Source organism: Phalacrocorax carbo, unplaced genomic scaffold, assembly GCF_963921805.1.
Source record: "Phalacrocorax carbo unplaced genomic scaffold, bPhaCar2.1 SCAFFOLD_54, whole genome shotgun sequence".
Lineage (NCBI taxonomy): Eukaryota > Metazoa > Chordata > Aves > Suliformes > Phalacrocoracidae > Phalacrocorax > Phalacrocorax carbo.
Genome location: NW_026990395.1, coordinates 59,065 through 74,785, shown reverse-complemented (window position 1 = coordinate 74,785; position 15,721 = coordinate 59,065). Strand labels below are relative to the sequence as shown.

Sequence of the window (15,721 nt, the reverse complement as noted above, 5' to 3'; positions counted from 1 at the left end):
TCAGAAAGGTTGCCTTTCGATATTTAAACAGTTCTGTTGGAAACTCAGGCTCCCTCTTTAGTCACTGGAGCCAACAGCTGGACATTCAAAACATGCGAACAGCCGATGCTTGATTATTAAAGCAAACAAATTCTACAGTTGGCTTTTTCCCTCCTTTCCAGGGAATATAAAACAGTTGAAATTACGGTGTCCCTACAACACAGCTTAGCCCTGAATGATTAAAACTGGGTTTAAACCAGCACGTGGGTCACTCATCGGCAGTGTCACTTTCTCTTTCTGACAGCTGTTTTTAGGGATGTATTCTCATCAGAGAGCTGCGGGGTGCAAGAGTTTTTAAAGCCCTTGCTCTCTAGGCTCCCCTCTCGGGTCAGGCAACAAACAACAGAAGCAACACAGTGTATTTCGGCAGCTTAAAAATTCAGTTTCTGCCCAATGACTTTTCTCTTCTCTCTCTTTTAGTGCATCGCTCGAGGAAGCAGCCGTTTGCTACAGGTGCGGGTGCTGCAAAAATGAAAAAACTGGGTCTAAAATTCGAGAAGAGCTCAGGGAGCTTTCTACATTTAACATTGCTTAGTAAAACTGTTTTCTCATATCAGAAAAGACTTTGCAACAAAACATTTTATAAATTCCTAAAAAAACTCAGAATACAAAGAAATAAAACAATGCTTCCTTCTATGACGTCATTCTAAAGGAGGTGTTTTCACTTGCATTGTGGTTGAAGCATAAATTAGAAAATGCATCGAACGCGTAGGTGACAGACATTTCAGAACACCGATGCGCGTATACTGAAGGTGTCATAGAAATACCTCCAAGGGATACGATTGCATGTTTGTGGCTTTCTTCAACGCCTTCTAGCAAATAGAGCTCCAGCAGTGCCTGGAATGAAAAGGGAAAAGGCTTTTACAAACTCCTCTCTCTGAGAAATCATTGGCTTTGGGGGAGGGCTGGGCTGGGGCTGGGGTTTGTGGTGGTGGTGGCTGTTTTCAGGGAACACAACACTCACCCGTAAACTAGGAGGTGGGTATTTCCCAGTTCCGCCTTCATCCCCCCGCCACAGCTCCTCAACTTGCTCTCCCAACTGGGAAACCATCCCATCGACCATCAGGCAGTCAGAGTCCCATTTGCCTCTGGAACAAAACGTAGCGAGGATTTGCACAGAGGAAATCACTAATTCCAGCCTCTCAGTGTCACGGATTTCCTCCAGCCAAAACAAAACCAGCTAAAGCTCCCACGAGTCCAAGAAAGGAACAAACACACACAGGCATGATCGTGACTTGAAATCGACTGGAAAGACATTTCTGAGTCCGATAAAGGGTGTTCATTAGATCATAGTGAATTGTTAAAGGAGTCCCAAATAGACATCCTAAAAGCTCCCTTATTAAGGGAAAAGTTGCAATGACCTTTTAGATTTTGGGTTTTCTTTTTTGTTGCATTACTTGTAATACAAAGGAAGTGTAAACAAAGCTTTTTAAGTGCCCAAACCAGCCACTCTCCTGCTGACTAACAGAGGAAACGTAACAGTACCAGAATGCCAGGACTATTCTCTAACCCAAATCTAACGCCTCCAATGGCATTGTTCCATTGGCATTCCATTCCAGTAGCAAATACAACTGTTGATGGAAAAGCCACTCGCTGCCACTTCTGAATTTGCAGCGGAACTGTTCCAGAGCTTTCCTGTAGGTCTTACCTTGATAAACACTCAAGTTTCTGTCGATGAGCCACGTAGTAGCTCTGAATCAGAGGAGAATTGTAGAAAGGTCTACAGAAACGCATCTCATCACCTACAGGCAATAAATAAGAAGGGAGTTAAAGAAGTCATATCACATTTTCAACCTACACTTTTGGACTAAACAGACAGAAGAACATACAAGCTCAGCATCAAAAGCACAGGCAAGCCTCCGACTTTGAATGAAGCCAACCCTCTTTCTGCCTTTGCTAAAAGAGACCTAAGGCACAAGGCTCAAGTCCTGCTTGTCTCAAGTGCCAGTTCAAGCTTACAGTTGATGTAACATCCAGAACACAGAGTGTCAGCCAAAGTTCGTTATTTAAAAAACCCCCAATTCTCAAAGGGAATGGGTTTTTATACATGTCTGGTGAACATGCATTAGACAATTCAGGCTGACAATAGAATTTATCACCCATCCAAATGGTGAACTATTTCCAAGCTGAAGTTTTTTCTCTAAGCAATCAATGAAAATTTCGAAACAGGCAGGTCATGCTTTTACTGTAAAATCAAGCATTCCAGTGTTGGTGCTGTAAGAGTTACTTGTTTAAAATCCCAGGTATTTCAAGCTGTGGACATGAGCAACTCCTTCAGTCAGAGGCTTATTGCTATTTCTGACAAACATCCCAGGCAGAAACTGCTGGCATTATTCTATGCTACGTAGTTGAAAAAACCAGGACAATCTCAATTTCAGCAGCAGAACTTCAGCATCTGCTGTCACTGAACCAGCACGACTTGGTATTGATGAAACATTGACAAAACCATGGCTAAGCACGTGTTCATAGGAAGCACCTCCTGCTACAGATGCAGGACAGTTTAGGCTTACCTGAGCCCTCGGGCAGGAGGCGGGACCAGCAGAACCAGAGGACCACTCGTGCATACAAAGCTGTGAGGCTGGTCACCGCCAGCTTATTTGTCAAGTCTGCAAAACATGAAAAAAGCCTGAGAGGACTGTTGGTATGCAATTTCTATTGTTTTTTTATAAAACTCCCCTCATCGCACTAGAGAGAAAGTAGAAAAATAACACGGTAGAAATCTTTGCCTTTGCATTTTTCACTCCGTATCACGTCCTTATCTGAAGGAAAAGCCCACAATCACAAGCAACCCCTACAATGAAGAAGATTCTAAAGGTTAAATAAAAAAAAGTAAAGCCTGAACTGTTAAATCCACTCATGGGTAAGACATCAGTTCTTCACGCAGCAGAGATGTTTACTCTAGCAAAGGGACATTCTCTTTTCTCCTCAATAGGCCAAGAACAATTTGTAATAGAAACAGCTACAGAAACTCACGCAACTCACTTTACATGTTACTCATTTAGGCCTCCTTTCTGGTTTTAGTAATTTGCAATCCAATATTTGCATGCAATTACGCACTGCTAGCTAACAGTCAAAGGGAGCATTTTTCACAGTGCCACATTCCCTTGCTGTAATTTCAAGCCAGTTGCTTACACAGCTCCTTGCTGAACGCAGCCTCCCCACCCACTCGCACGGGCTCCCCAACAAACTCTGTCCCGGAACCCAACGCCTGGGAAGTGGCAGCCCCAACTTCTCCCAGTTAAGCCCCTTCTCCCAGCTGCAGCTGACTTTCTGCCAACCAGCAAAACCAACAACAGCTCCTCTTTCCACAATTACAGCCCCAGCATCATTCCAAATCTTAATAAAACATACCAGAGAGTTACAAAAACTATGACAAACCTTTCCTAGGGAGCTCAAAAGCAACTGGCGGTGCTGCAGAGCCTGTAATCTCTGCGGGTCAGTGGAGCTGCAGGAGCCGTCAAACAGCGCAACACCTTTTCAAGAGCAAGTATGAAATCGTTAGCCTACAGAGCAAGGTCAGAGTTTCCAAGTGCACTTCAAGATCTGCGGGCAAGACCATCTACCAGCAGATTCCTGAATAAGCTCAGCTGGAAAGAACGATTCCATGTTTGCAGAGTGACTGCACTAGTACTCACAGATGTCGTCAAGTTCGTGTTGTGTATAGATCACTTTGCTCCACGTCCAGTCAAGAGCAAACTGTAAATTAGCAGCAGAACTTGGCAGCTCTTTAAAAAAAGACAACAAAAAAGAAATGAATCAAGAATTCCAAACTAAGAAAATATGCAACGTAAAAACCACATAAGAAGTATTACCTTTACATGTCCAAAGCTTAATGCAGCCAGTCAGAAGTCCTACAGAACCTGTCTGAGCAGCAGCTGACAAGACCGCGTCTAACTGCTCCTCCTGAAAGTAACAGACGCAATAAAAGGAGAATCCTACCTGCTTTCAACATCGACACCATCAACAGTAAATGCTTGTTCCTGACTCTACACTCACTCAGGCATCACAGGCTGGGCTGCTTGTTGCTGTGAGGAGCACATGAAATCTTCCCTCTGACATGCCAACTTAGCAAAGGCCAACTCTAATCTTTACTTGCATGCCTCTGCATGATAGTCTCCATTTACTGCGTTCCAATTAACTGTTCTCAGCAACGTGCCCTGCTTATGCCCACGGCACACGGGGTGCAGAGAAGTTTGCCATCAGGGGTGCATGAAGGGGACAGAACAAACAGAGCTCTGCAACGTTTGCATGGAAGCAGTGAAGCCAAGATCAAGCAGCTTCCCAGACTATGAAGACAAGAAGGAGTTATGACACCCCAAACATTAAGTTGTCATTTCCTAAAATGACAGAAAAGAAGCGAAACATTGACGGTCTAATAGGTATCAATTTCAGGCGCTTCAAACACTGTGTGTTAATGCCGTGGCCATCCTTCAGACGGGCAATGCACAGGCAGGCACAGACGTGCACTGTTAAGGAGTAGCTTATTGCAGCTGCTGTTCTGATATGTCTTTCATGTGAAATGGTCACAGAAACATAGAAACATAGGATCATTAAGGTTGGAAACACTCTCTAGGATCAGCAAGTGCAACCGTCAACCCAACAATACCATGTCTCCTAAATCATGCCCTCAAGTGCCACGTCTACACGTCTTTGAAATACCTCCAGGGATGGTGACTCCACCCCCTCTCTGGGCAGCCTCTTCCAATGCCTGACCACTCTTGCAGTGAAGACATTTTTCCTAGTATCCAATCTAAACCTCCCCCGATGCAGCTTGAAGCCGTTTCCTCTTGTTCTATCACTAGTGACTGGGAGAAGAGACCAACCCCCACCTCACTACAACCTCCTTTCAGGTAGTTGTAGAGAGCGATAAGGTCTCCCCTCAGCCTCCCCTTCTCCACGCCAAACAACCCCAGTTGCCTCAACCTCTCCTCATAAGACCTGCTCTCCAGACCCTTCCCCAGCTTCGCTGCCCTTCTTTGGACACACTCCGGCAACTCAATGCCCTTCTTGTCCTGAGGGGCCCAAAACTGATCCCTCATCAAATTTTCCTTCTCTGGGGTTTTTCTTTGTTTGTTTCTTTCTATGCTTTTTCAAGCACATTCAAAAGTATCTTTCCCTTCTAGGTAAAATCATCACATTCAAAGCCATTTCTACACACGAGGATACACACGAAAGATTTCCATCTTTTTCAGAAAACCGGTGTCAGACAAGGAAACACACCGAGTACAACTTATGGTGGCAAACAAAACTCCAAACCAAGCTTCTTGTCCCAAATTCTGAAATTTGCCTTACTAACAGTCACAAGCAATCCCTGCTCAAATGCCTAACAAGTCTCTGAATGATAGAGTCACAATTCAGCAAAGGGTATTCAAAAATGTCTTCATTTCCCAATTATTTCCAAAGTGGAGCTGACATCAGATCACCCAATCTGAATGGAAGAGCCTACATCAGGCTTGCAAAACAAACAGCCTATGGGCCAGGTCCACTTGCCAAGAAATCCATGTTAGCCACCGCACTGTGCACAAGTGCTCTTTGCCCCAACGCATCCCCACCAGTCTGGTGGAGAATCCAGTAGACAGGACGATGAGGGCAGGGAAAGACCGCTCTCCCCTTCCTACTAAGTGCTCCACTGCCTGATGACTCGCTCGCTGAGCATTTCGCTTAGAGCCTGCCTGGGTGACGATGGGTTCTTCATCACAAAGGCTCCATCTCTCATGAAAGTCCTTCAGAGGAGAGAGAAAGGTTGGTGCCCTGCAAATGGGAAACCTCTGAAGGAGGAGGGTGAAGTCACTACGGTGGGAGAAAGCAGAGAGAAGGTGGTGGGTGTCAGGAACTAAAGGTGCTTGAGGTGTTGCAGCAACAAGAGGGCAGTCCAAGAGGAGTAACTTGGGCGCCTGTAGCACAAGGCAAAGGCTACAGAGGTGAAGATCTGCTTTGGGAGGCTGCAGAAAAGCTGACCGATGAAGGGAAGATGAAGGGAAGTCATCAGGTAGAGCTGCCAACAGAAAGTGCTTGCCGCAGCTCACTGCCTTGGAAGCAAACGATCGTGTACAGCGCCGCAAGCGGATGTTTGCAGCCACTCGCATCCGAGTGAGACACCCCATTGTCAGCTCCTGCACTGAACCTAATGCTCTGAGAAACTGACGGGGGGAAGGTTGTTCTGAGGGAACGATGCTTCCTTTTCTCCAGTCTGCCCTCCTTTGCCAAGTCAATCAGGGATCAGAACCCGAACTCAGGACCACGCAGGCAGTTGCACTCATTGATGAGAGAGAAGGAACAGCTTTCCCCGACTTTCTCTTCCTGCTCCTAGAGCAGCGCTGAGCTCCTTTCTAGACATTCAGGCCCTGATCGTGCTGCAACAGGAGACAACGGTGGGTTTACACTCCCAAGAGGGGACCGCAAACATCACCATTTGCCTACAACTGGCAGGGTACAATTGCAGTTACGCGTGTGGATGGGCAGGAGGAGCATGAAATGGTCTCTGACACTGAAAGCAGCGCCAGGGAAAGCTTAGGAAAGGTCCATCTCTTGACATTCTCAATAAAGAGAGAGTAAAAGCTCACCTCCTTCCGGAACCCGCTGCAAGTCATATGAACAACTCCAGAGCTCAGCAAGCACGTGCCATCTGCAGAGACAACGAACGTTGGACAACATTCCACACTCTCACAGTGATGGTAGCACCAGTTTACAGCTTTGTCACAGCAACATCTGGAAAGGTACAACTGAGTACCCGTTCTCCTCATCACATCACTTACAGCCTTTTTCAGAAAAATAATGGCTGAGTGTAGAAATTTTATCTCGGGGGCTATCGAGGTGCTGTGCTTTGAGCTTCAGCCCAGAGTCGTTTCATTTGATAGCCAGCATCACTTCACGGGCTGCGTTACAGAAGCACCCAACCCCCAGGCTCAGCCGACTGTCAGACAGGTGTCACAACAGCACACGCTTTGTCACCACAATGTCATCAGAGGTGGGTTGGTGGGGGGTTGGGGGTTTTTGGTTTCACTGGGTTTTTGCGTGACAACCAATGAACAAGAGAACCAATAAATGGCATTTGAGCTCGGTTTAAGCTTATCGCTATTCAAAGCAGTGAAATACCTACCAAATTTATAGGTGCTTGGATGAAAACACTGCTCAGGTAGTGGATAAGAAGGAGGAACTGTCCAATTTAGGCTGCGCTCCTGCACCACAATATCCAAAATGTGGTTGGGAGAAGTCATGCTTGTGACGGTGTCCAGTGACCACAGTGCAAAATAGGGGCAGTCCTGAAGGGATTCTTCTGGCCTGAAAGAAAACAAGTGCAGAAGCTAAACGCCGACTCTCCAATGAATTATGGGTAGGGATATTGAAAACAACTTTGTCAAAATCTACCTTAGTGAGCCTGGCATTTGAGCATGATACCAGCAGTCAAAGTCAAATACACCCACATAAGTAGATGGCTTTCCCTGACCGCGTGTATTCACTTGCCGGCTGAAGACTGATACACTGGTGACAGGAGATATGACTGTGAAAGACAAGACATTGTTTCTTATTGGGAGAAAATACAATATCTCTGATATTTTCAAAACATCACTTTCTATTTTGGCTTCATTCTGTTACATCACTCGTGAAACGCAACACTTGACTAAGAATAATATAGAAAATTTACACCTCTGTGAGAGGTTTCAGTCATACTGGCCCCCTTTTCAAGTTCAAATTGTATCCGTCCTAAGCCAAACAAAATACACAATTATCAGCTAATCAGGTTTTCCATACAGGAAGAGTGGATCAAGACATTTAGCAAAAAAACCCGCAAGAAACACAAAACAACAAAAAACCCTTAGGAAAACATACATTGCTTCTTTTAGAAAGTATACAAATAATTGTCGTATACACTTGATCACGCAGCTGGCATTATTGATTTCCAGATTTGACTCAATTACAAGTTTTTCAAATAGCTCCTTTCCGGCATAGTCAGAATGAAAGAACACAATTATCAGACAAAACAAACACCAAAGCCCAAACCCAACAAACAGGACATTGGAACAAAGAGTTGAACATCAAACATTGACCATGTTACACTCGGGTTCTCTCAAGAAGTGGGCTGGTCTGTCCCCTCTGGGGAAGGCATGCTCTAGATGTGAGCAAAGCAGGTGGTGCATCCTTTACCCTGACAGAGCAGGGAACCAGGAGACAGGTCATTTGGCAAAATGGGTCTCTGTTCTCGGTTGAATTCATCAGTGCTGCTTAGGGAGCCTCCCACGCTTTACTGGGTTTCATCATGAACTCCTGGGCCCTTTCACTTGTGTGAGCTGCTGAAACTGCCCTTGAAGGTATCAAGTAGTTTCATAAATCAGAAGCCAGCTTCATTTCTAACTTCAGTCCACATCCAACAGAAGCTCCTGTGTGCCTACAACTTGAATAGTTTCTGGATAAAAGCTCATTAGGAGCCATCAGAAAAATTACAAGTATTTCTCCATGCCTCACACGTCATAAAAAGGAGACTGAAAGGGCCTTTTTGTTTTTGTTTTGGCCATTTTGGTTTTGTTTTATTTTCTTTTTTTTCCTTTTCAGTGTACGTGTGTTTTTTGTTTTTGACAAGTTTTTAGAAGGCACTCTCCTCAGAATCATGACACAAGTGGAGAAAATCCAAAAGGGTTTTCATTAGATTTAAACACGCTGTTGTTAGAGGGTGGCACCACAAAAGAGGTGGAAGGTGCCTCTTCAGGACTAAGTCAAAGCTAATAAACACAAATAGCCTCGAAAGTCATGCCAGTGTCTTCTTTGTCCCATCAGGCATAAGTTAAGGCCAGTAAGAAGAGAGGGAAGGGGATTCACACACGCAAACAAAAGGCTGTGAAAGTTATCACTGCAGCCGGCTCAAAGATGTGCTCAGAGCATCACTGGATGTGCAAACCCAGAGATGCACATCTCATTATTGCAAGGTAATGAAAGACACCAGAGGAGGTTCATCTGTCTATACGGACAAGGGAAGCCAAAAGCTATTGCTGTAAGAACTTGTAGGTGTAGGAACCTATTAGACATAGAGAGGGCAAAGTGCACAGGCAGATCACAGACTCATGGAATCATTTAGGTTGGAAAAGACCCTTAAGATCATCGAGCCCAACTGTAAACCTGATACTGCCAACCCCACAACTAAACCATGTCCCAAAGCGCCACGTCTGCACACCTTTTAAATACCTCCAGGGATGGTGACGCCACCACTTCCCTGGGCAGCCTGTTCCAATGCTTCATAACCCTTTCCGTGAATAAATTTTTCCTAAGATCCCTACTAAACCTTGTGCTCTAGACCCTTCACCAGCTTCGCTGCCCTGCTTTGGACACACTCAGCACCTCAGTGTCTTTCTCGTAGTGAGGGGCCCAAAACTGAACACAGGATTCGAGGTGCAGCCTCACCACCGCCGAGTAGGGGGGGACGATGACTGCCCTACTCCTACTGGCCACTCTCCTTCTCATACAAGCCAGGATGCTGGTGCCCTTCCTGGCCACGCGGGCACACTGCTGGCTCATCCAGGTGCTTGGGGAAGGTATCAAACAGATCTGGCCCCAACACCAAGCCCTGGGGAACAGCACTCGTGACCGGCCGCCAGCTGGATGCAGGTGCAGGCATAGGTTTGAAGAGGGGAAAAAAGAAAGTTCAGGGAACATTCCTAAGCAATGGAGGGGATGGTCTTACTGTTCAAAGATGAGAGCTGGAGGAATAAAATGACTGACAAGCATTACAGAGGTGACCCCACCATACATCGCTACAGCATGTCAGCAAGCATTGAAGGAAAAAAGAGGGTTTATTTTAACAAGTCCCACAGAACATAAGCACCCAATTTTTCCTTTGAAATAAGCCCAACAAGTTAGTCTACACAGATATTGAAGACTTTCAGACTGTGGGTATAGAACAGCATTCATTGCTTAGATTACACAACCATTTCGTTTAGAATCACCAAACACGGACATCAGGAACAAACCTTCATCAACACTATCTTCTCTGCCAACGTGGTTGGGAAAGATTTCTACAGCCTGGCAGCTGAGTAGTTTGGTCTTGCTGCTCTGCCCTCTCAAGGGAAAGGCTCTGCCCGTGAGGTCTAAACTGTACTTTTCAACACAGGATGCCAAACGCTGCAGAAAAAATAACAGGAGAGAGAAAGGTAATTTTGAGATAGAAGCAGACATTATATCTAACGATGAAAGAAGTATATGTCTACTAGAACATGCATATTGTACTCTATCTCTCCCAGGCGCTTAATCTGATGGCAAAGAGAACTAAGTGTCAAACCATAGTAGGTAAGTTTGGCCTTAAAAGCTTTGCACATTCTCAAAATTGAGCATTTCCCTCACATTATTGGTTCTGTGTTTTGCATAATTCCTTGCAACATCAAGGTTTCTTCACAAACCTACACAGTTGTCTACAAAGAGAGATCTGAAATAATGCGATACATAGGCATGCAAAGCTCTGTGCTCCATGGCTTGATTACAGAACCAATGAAGTTAGAGAAGTCATGGCATTGCAGCAGCTAAAGCTCTCTTGAGAGGTGTTATCTATAGGCACACACCACTAGAGTGAAAGCACATCCCTCGGGAGTAGCCATGAGAACTTCTTACTGAGTCACAATCTTCTCTCAAACCACGTCAGCTCCTGCCAGCTCCTCCTCTCGCCTCGTCAGAGTCTAATGGGTGAAACATCCCTCCATTCCTTCACCAAGTGCAGCCAACAGCAAAACCACACGGCGGACATGGCATGCACGTGGGCAAGGCGTTTAGCATCACAGATTCCTGCAGAGTCAGCCAACTACTTTGAGATCTACAGAAACTCCAGCAGGATTGCGTTGAACCTCTGAGACCCCCATTTTCAAAGCAAAGATTAACCGAAATCCTGTCTTTCCAAACGCAGCAGTTGGATGTGTGGATTGTGGACAAATAGCAGCTCTATGATTAAAAACCAACTAAACAAAACCAACCAACCAACCAAACCACTAAGCAAGTAAAATTCCCCAAATACACCACCACAAAAAAAAAAAAAAAAAAATCGATCGTACCTCGTTCTGCCCAAGTTTCCTAAAGTTTCAGAGCTCTAAAAGGACCTGGCATGAGCTGGCCAACAAAAGGTAGTTTTCCAGGCCTTTTTGTCAAAGTGGAGAATTAGGTAACTACATGCTCTACCGTGAAACTAGAAATCTTGTTTTACTCTCAGCAAACTCAGAGGGTAACGGTACCGTTAACCCCACGATTTCACATCAAGGTGCTCTCGACTGGATCCTCTGCAGTGACAGTATGGTGAAGCCATACAGAAAATAGACTTCCTAACAAAGAGACGCTCCAAAGCTGCTCCTGAAACAGCGTTATGCAGCACCTGACAGCGTTCCCCCCATTAAAAAGGACCTACCCTTCCTGGCAGAACAACTGCTGTAACCACGCTCGATGTTCCGGGGTCGTACAGGCAGAGAACACTTCCCTCTGCTTCTCTCAAGGCAACCAGCAGTCCCGCTCCCGTCTGCCAGGAAACCTCCTTCACCACGCGGATGGTGGGAGGCTGCTCATGGGCTCCGCTGAAACGGTGTGCAGAGAGCCCCTCTCCCGTCACAGCGTCCATGACCTCCAATACATCTCCAAATGAACCACCTTATTATTTTGCATTTGGACTTGTCATTCCTACACTGAAGAATTCTGGTTGTTTGGCATAAAGATTACAATATCTTGATCTATAGACTTTATACCATATTCAGCTTGGTTTTGCTAGAAATCATCTAAACACATACCGCAATACAACTCCTAAAGCATACTTCAAATAGAGCAAATCTAAGCCGGAGCTTTTCTAGTTTACTAACTGTACTTGACACAAGCCTGCTTTGGGCAGGGATTTGGACTTCAGCAAGAAATTACCTTAAATTGGGCACTGCGGGAGTCAGTTTCAACTTTTACACATGGTGATCTCAGAGAGAATTTAGCACATTTAGTTTCACTGAACTACTTCCAACCCAAAGGAAGCATTAACTCAATTACTGCACTTACAGTCGCGTAGAGAGATTCTACACGGTCTTCACAGAAGCCCGGACACCCAGACGGGCACCCAGCGCTGCCTTCAGATCACCTACAAAGTCAGCTACCTCATCTGCTCAGCCGCTCTCAGCACCTCTCACGGGACACTCCTCCGCATCCCATTAAATACTTGGCAAACCTGGCTGCAGCGCCCAACAGGGCTTTCCTCTTCCTCCTGTTTTTATTCAGGCTAGAAAAGAAAAAGCGGGGCGGGGTTGCCTCTTTACCACTGTGGGAGAACTATTTCTGCATGGGATGTTATGATGGTACAAATAAATACGGCCCAAAACCACGCCAGCACTTTTTTGAAAACTGCCTTTCATTCAACTAGAAATTGAGGAGGGCTCACTGACTTGCGCGCGTTATTTTAATAGCTCAAGATCGGTGCAGGCTGTTGCCATTTCCAAGTTTAACTACACAAATATTTTAATATTAGCATTTTTTTCATAGTTTTGTCATAGTTCATCCTTTCTGTTCTCTCAAAACCTGACGCATCTGAGCAGCACCGACCTGACACAGCTGATACTGTGACCCTGTGCTTCAGGCCACCTCCAGGCAACAGCAACTTCACAGCAAGGCCCAATTTCAAGGGAAATGCTCACCTCTGCAGAACTGCCCGCGCAGCACAGACCCTCGGGTGGTCTCATCTTCCCCAAGAGCCTGAACAGCCACCTCGGGAAACTGCAGCAGGCTGCTCGTTACCTGAGCCGCGAGGTCTCGCATTCTTCACTGCAAATAAAGACAAAAATGCAGAAAGAGACTCCTGACAGCCATAAACATTTTTGGGATTGACAGAACTTTCATCAGTTTGCCATGAATAATCTCCGATCCACCTCCTGTAGCTCTTCCTCTTAACAAAATGGCACCTGGGACAGGTTTGCATCTCACAGCAGAGCAAAAGGAGAATCCTTGGCTTTTCTGATGCCTACGAGATCACCAACAAAAAGTGACGCAGAGGTATTGACAAGAGAAATAACAGGGAAAAAAGCCCAAGACGCTGAGGTCAAGTCTACTCACGCAGGTTAGTACGATGCGATCTGAGAAAAATCATCTTTTCAAAAGCTTCTCAGTGATAGGGAGAACTTTCCATTTGCCCCTTCCCTTGATCTCATACTTTATTCCTTATGGTCCCTTGTCTTCTAGTAGATTTCACACATTGTTTATGCCTTGTTCACTTTTGGCATGTTTATTTTGAGCATGAAGGAATATGATGTTCTTAACGACCTTCATTCTCAAACTCTTCCACAAAATGTGCTCTTGATATTTTCGCCTTACAAGCAATACAGACTTTCATAGCTCATGAATCACATAGTAGTTGTCCAAACACTTATGATGGAAACATAACAGAGCACTTTGAAACACTGCATTTTTTCTACACTTAAAGCCTCATAATCCCTATTCCAGTCCTTTCCTTCCCATTGCCTGTCCTTACCACACCTCTGCCATATTTCACAGCCATTTCTAGGCCTGTCAGACACTCCCCACACTTCTGGAGGTGCTCCACAACCAGTTCCCGTTGCAGCACATCAAGTACTGCAGTACAGCAGTACATCATGCTGACATCATTAACTGCGTATAAAAGCAGGTGAAACTGCTGGCGCATCAGGCGTGCCCAGGTTCCCCCGAGTGAGCCCACGGGCATTGTAAACATTTTATTCTAGGCATGTGCTTGGCAGTATGGAAGCAGGGAGATAGAATCTATAATGAATTTTGAACACTATATATACTGACCTGGTTATGAGGGTGTGGTACTTGCATCATCCTGCTAAGTTAAACCAAGGATGACCGGGAAATCAAAGCAGCGGGAAAATAGTGAGACAGAGATCAGTTAAAGGCATGAAGCCTCTCCTTTCAGAGACATGTCCAACAGGAACTGCATTTCTGCTCTCTTTTGAAACACTGACTACAACCACATCCCTATTTCTGTCAGAAATCAGCTTAGCGTAAATCGCCACAGGCTTACTCCATGGTCAGGAGTAAACCAGAATCCAGCCTCCCAGATGGATCCTGTACCAACGTGGGCTGGGCACAAGCGGCCAAAATTACCATTCTTCTCCACCCTGGGTACTAAGGACTTCCAAACTTCATGAACTATTTCCAAAGAAAGCAACGCGGCACGAGTCACAGACTGATTTTTGGACTAAAAATCTCCAGAAAATTTAAAAAAATAACTTGAGAAATTACATGTTTGAGCAGAATCACATACAGCCACGTCACAGTTCTGGGATGTCACTTTTGACTGACGTGCAGTACGTGAAAGTCAGATCAAAGGCCAACAATGTTACAGGCGTACTGAAGAAAAAGCTAAAGATACGGTCAGTCCCAGCTGAAGATGTGATGTCACAAACCAGGCTGACTTCAGTGCCACCAAAAGAGAGGCCTTGCTGCCGCCCCATCTCTCCTTCTGCTCCTTACTTCTACTCCTGCATTCCTGTGCCTTCCCTTGCCCTGACCTGCACACGTGTTAGAGCTCCTCAGGAGCCACATTAACTGCCCAGGCAGACAGGGAACGCTCCCACAAGAGCAGGGAGTTTCCCACCAGGTTAGGGAGTGAAACGGGGTTGCAGAGAGAGCCAGCAAGCATAAAAGCGGGCACAAGGAAGGAGGCAGGACACTGCACCGGGGAGCAGGAGAGGGGATTTGCCCATCTCCATTCTGTGGCCGTAAGCCGTCCTGCTAGCTCATGCACGTGTGAAACCACACACTCGCTTTGCAAGGAGAGCTGCAAGAAACCCCTTCGCTTTTAGAAAGGGCAGCACCCAAGGCACACTCAGTCACCTTTGAACTCCCTCCTGCTCGTAGGGGCTCACTCTCTCCCTGAGAAAGGCTGAGGCTGACGCGTGCCATTCTTTCACTCAGCCAGATGTGGAAGCTAAAGTGATCTCAGGGGAGCGTTACTTGGTGACCAGAGAACGGACAGCATTGCCTGACACTGCTCGGGTCACATTGTCTAAGGAAACAGGACAAAGAGAGGGAAGAAGCCAAAGAAGAAGAAATGGAGAAAAACCGAGTTATTCTCCAACACGACTATTCCTGCATGCAGGAGCTGCAGTCCCTCTCCAACGCGGCCAAGCTAGCAAAAGCTCCTCAGGTCACTCCTGAAAGTGTGCTCTGTTGCACACTGCTTGGCGTACCTGGACAGGCGGGCGCAGGCGCCGAGTGTCTCAGGGCAGAGCGCACACGCAGCCGTCCCGACAGAGGCAGAGCCCAGGGAAGACAACGTTCCCAGCGCTCCCACAGCGCCGGCCCCTCGCAGCACCAGTTCCAGAGTCACGGAGTCACAAGGGAGAGAAAGGCCTTCCGGAATCCCTGGGGGCAGCTGGTCCAGCCCCTGCGCAGGCAGGGTCCCCCAGAGCAGGCTGCCCAGGGCCAGGGCCCGGCGGCTGCTGAACCCCCAGTGCTCAAACACACCCCTTGCAAACAGCCGCCCGACGAGGGGAGCTGCGGAAACGTTGGCAGCCCACGCGACAGGCCCAGGCTTTTGGGGACTCGCTCCCACCAACTCAAGTCTTCTCTCCTCCACACCAGTAAAACAACACCCCACCAGCAGAGGCTTCTCACCATTCTGTCTCCAAAACTCTCTCTCTCCAAAATTCTTGCTGAAACAAGCTTTTATTCTCACAATGGTTTGAGTCTCTCCCTTACACAAAATTTC

General features: G+C 46.3%; 1 protein-coding gene across 1 annotated transcript; it reads right to left on the bottom strand.

The window, feature by feature from the left end:
* Window positions 1-486: 486 nt before the first annotated feature.
* LOC135311140 (protein ELYS-like) lies at window positions 487-10,133 on the bottom strand. Its single transcript, XM_064440281.1, has 11 exons — window positions 9,999-10,133; window positions 7,408-7,540; window positions 7,139-7,320; window positions 6,603-6,664; window positions 3,852-3,942; window positions 3,675-3,764; window positions 3,402-3,512; window positions 2,550-2,645; window positions 1,688-1,781; window positions 1,004-1,127; window positions 487-501 (listed from the first exon to the last, which is right to left on the bottom strand). The coding sequence occupies exons 2-11, from the start codon at window positions 7,422-7,424 to the stop codon at window positions 487-489; spliced, it is 882 nt and encodes a 293-aa protein (XP_064296351.1). The 5' UTR covers window positions 7,425-7,540; window positions 9,999-10,133.
* Between the last annotated feature and the right edge of the window lie 5,588 nt (window positions 10,134-15,721).

What these genes read in the sequence shown, in the direction of transcription:
- LOC135311140 (XM_064440281.1), bottom strand. An exon ending in TCCAAGCACCTATAAATTTG is followed by an intron (nt 6,665 to 7,138) that starts GTAGGTATTTCA and finishes TTGTCTCTGCAG; the next exon opens with ATGGCACGTGCTTGCTGAGC. An exon ending in GCAGCGGGTTCCGGAAGGAG is followed by an intron (nt 3,943 to 6,602) that starts GTGAGCTTTTAC and finishes TGTTACTTTCAG; the next exon opens with GAGGAGCAGTTAGACGCGGT.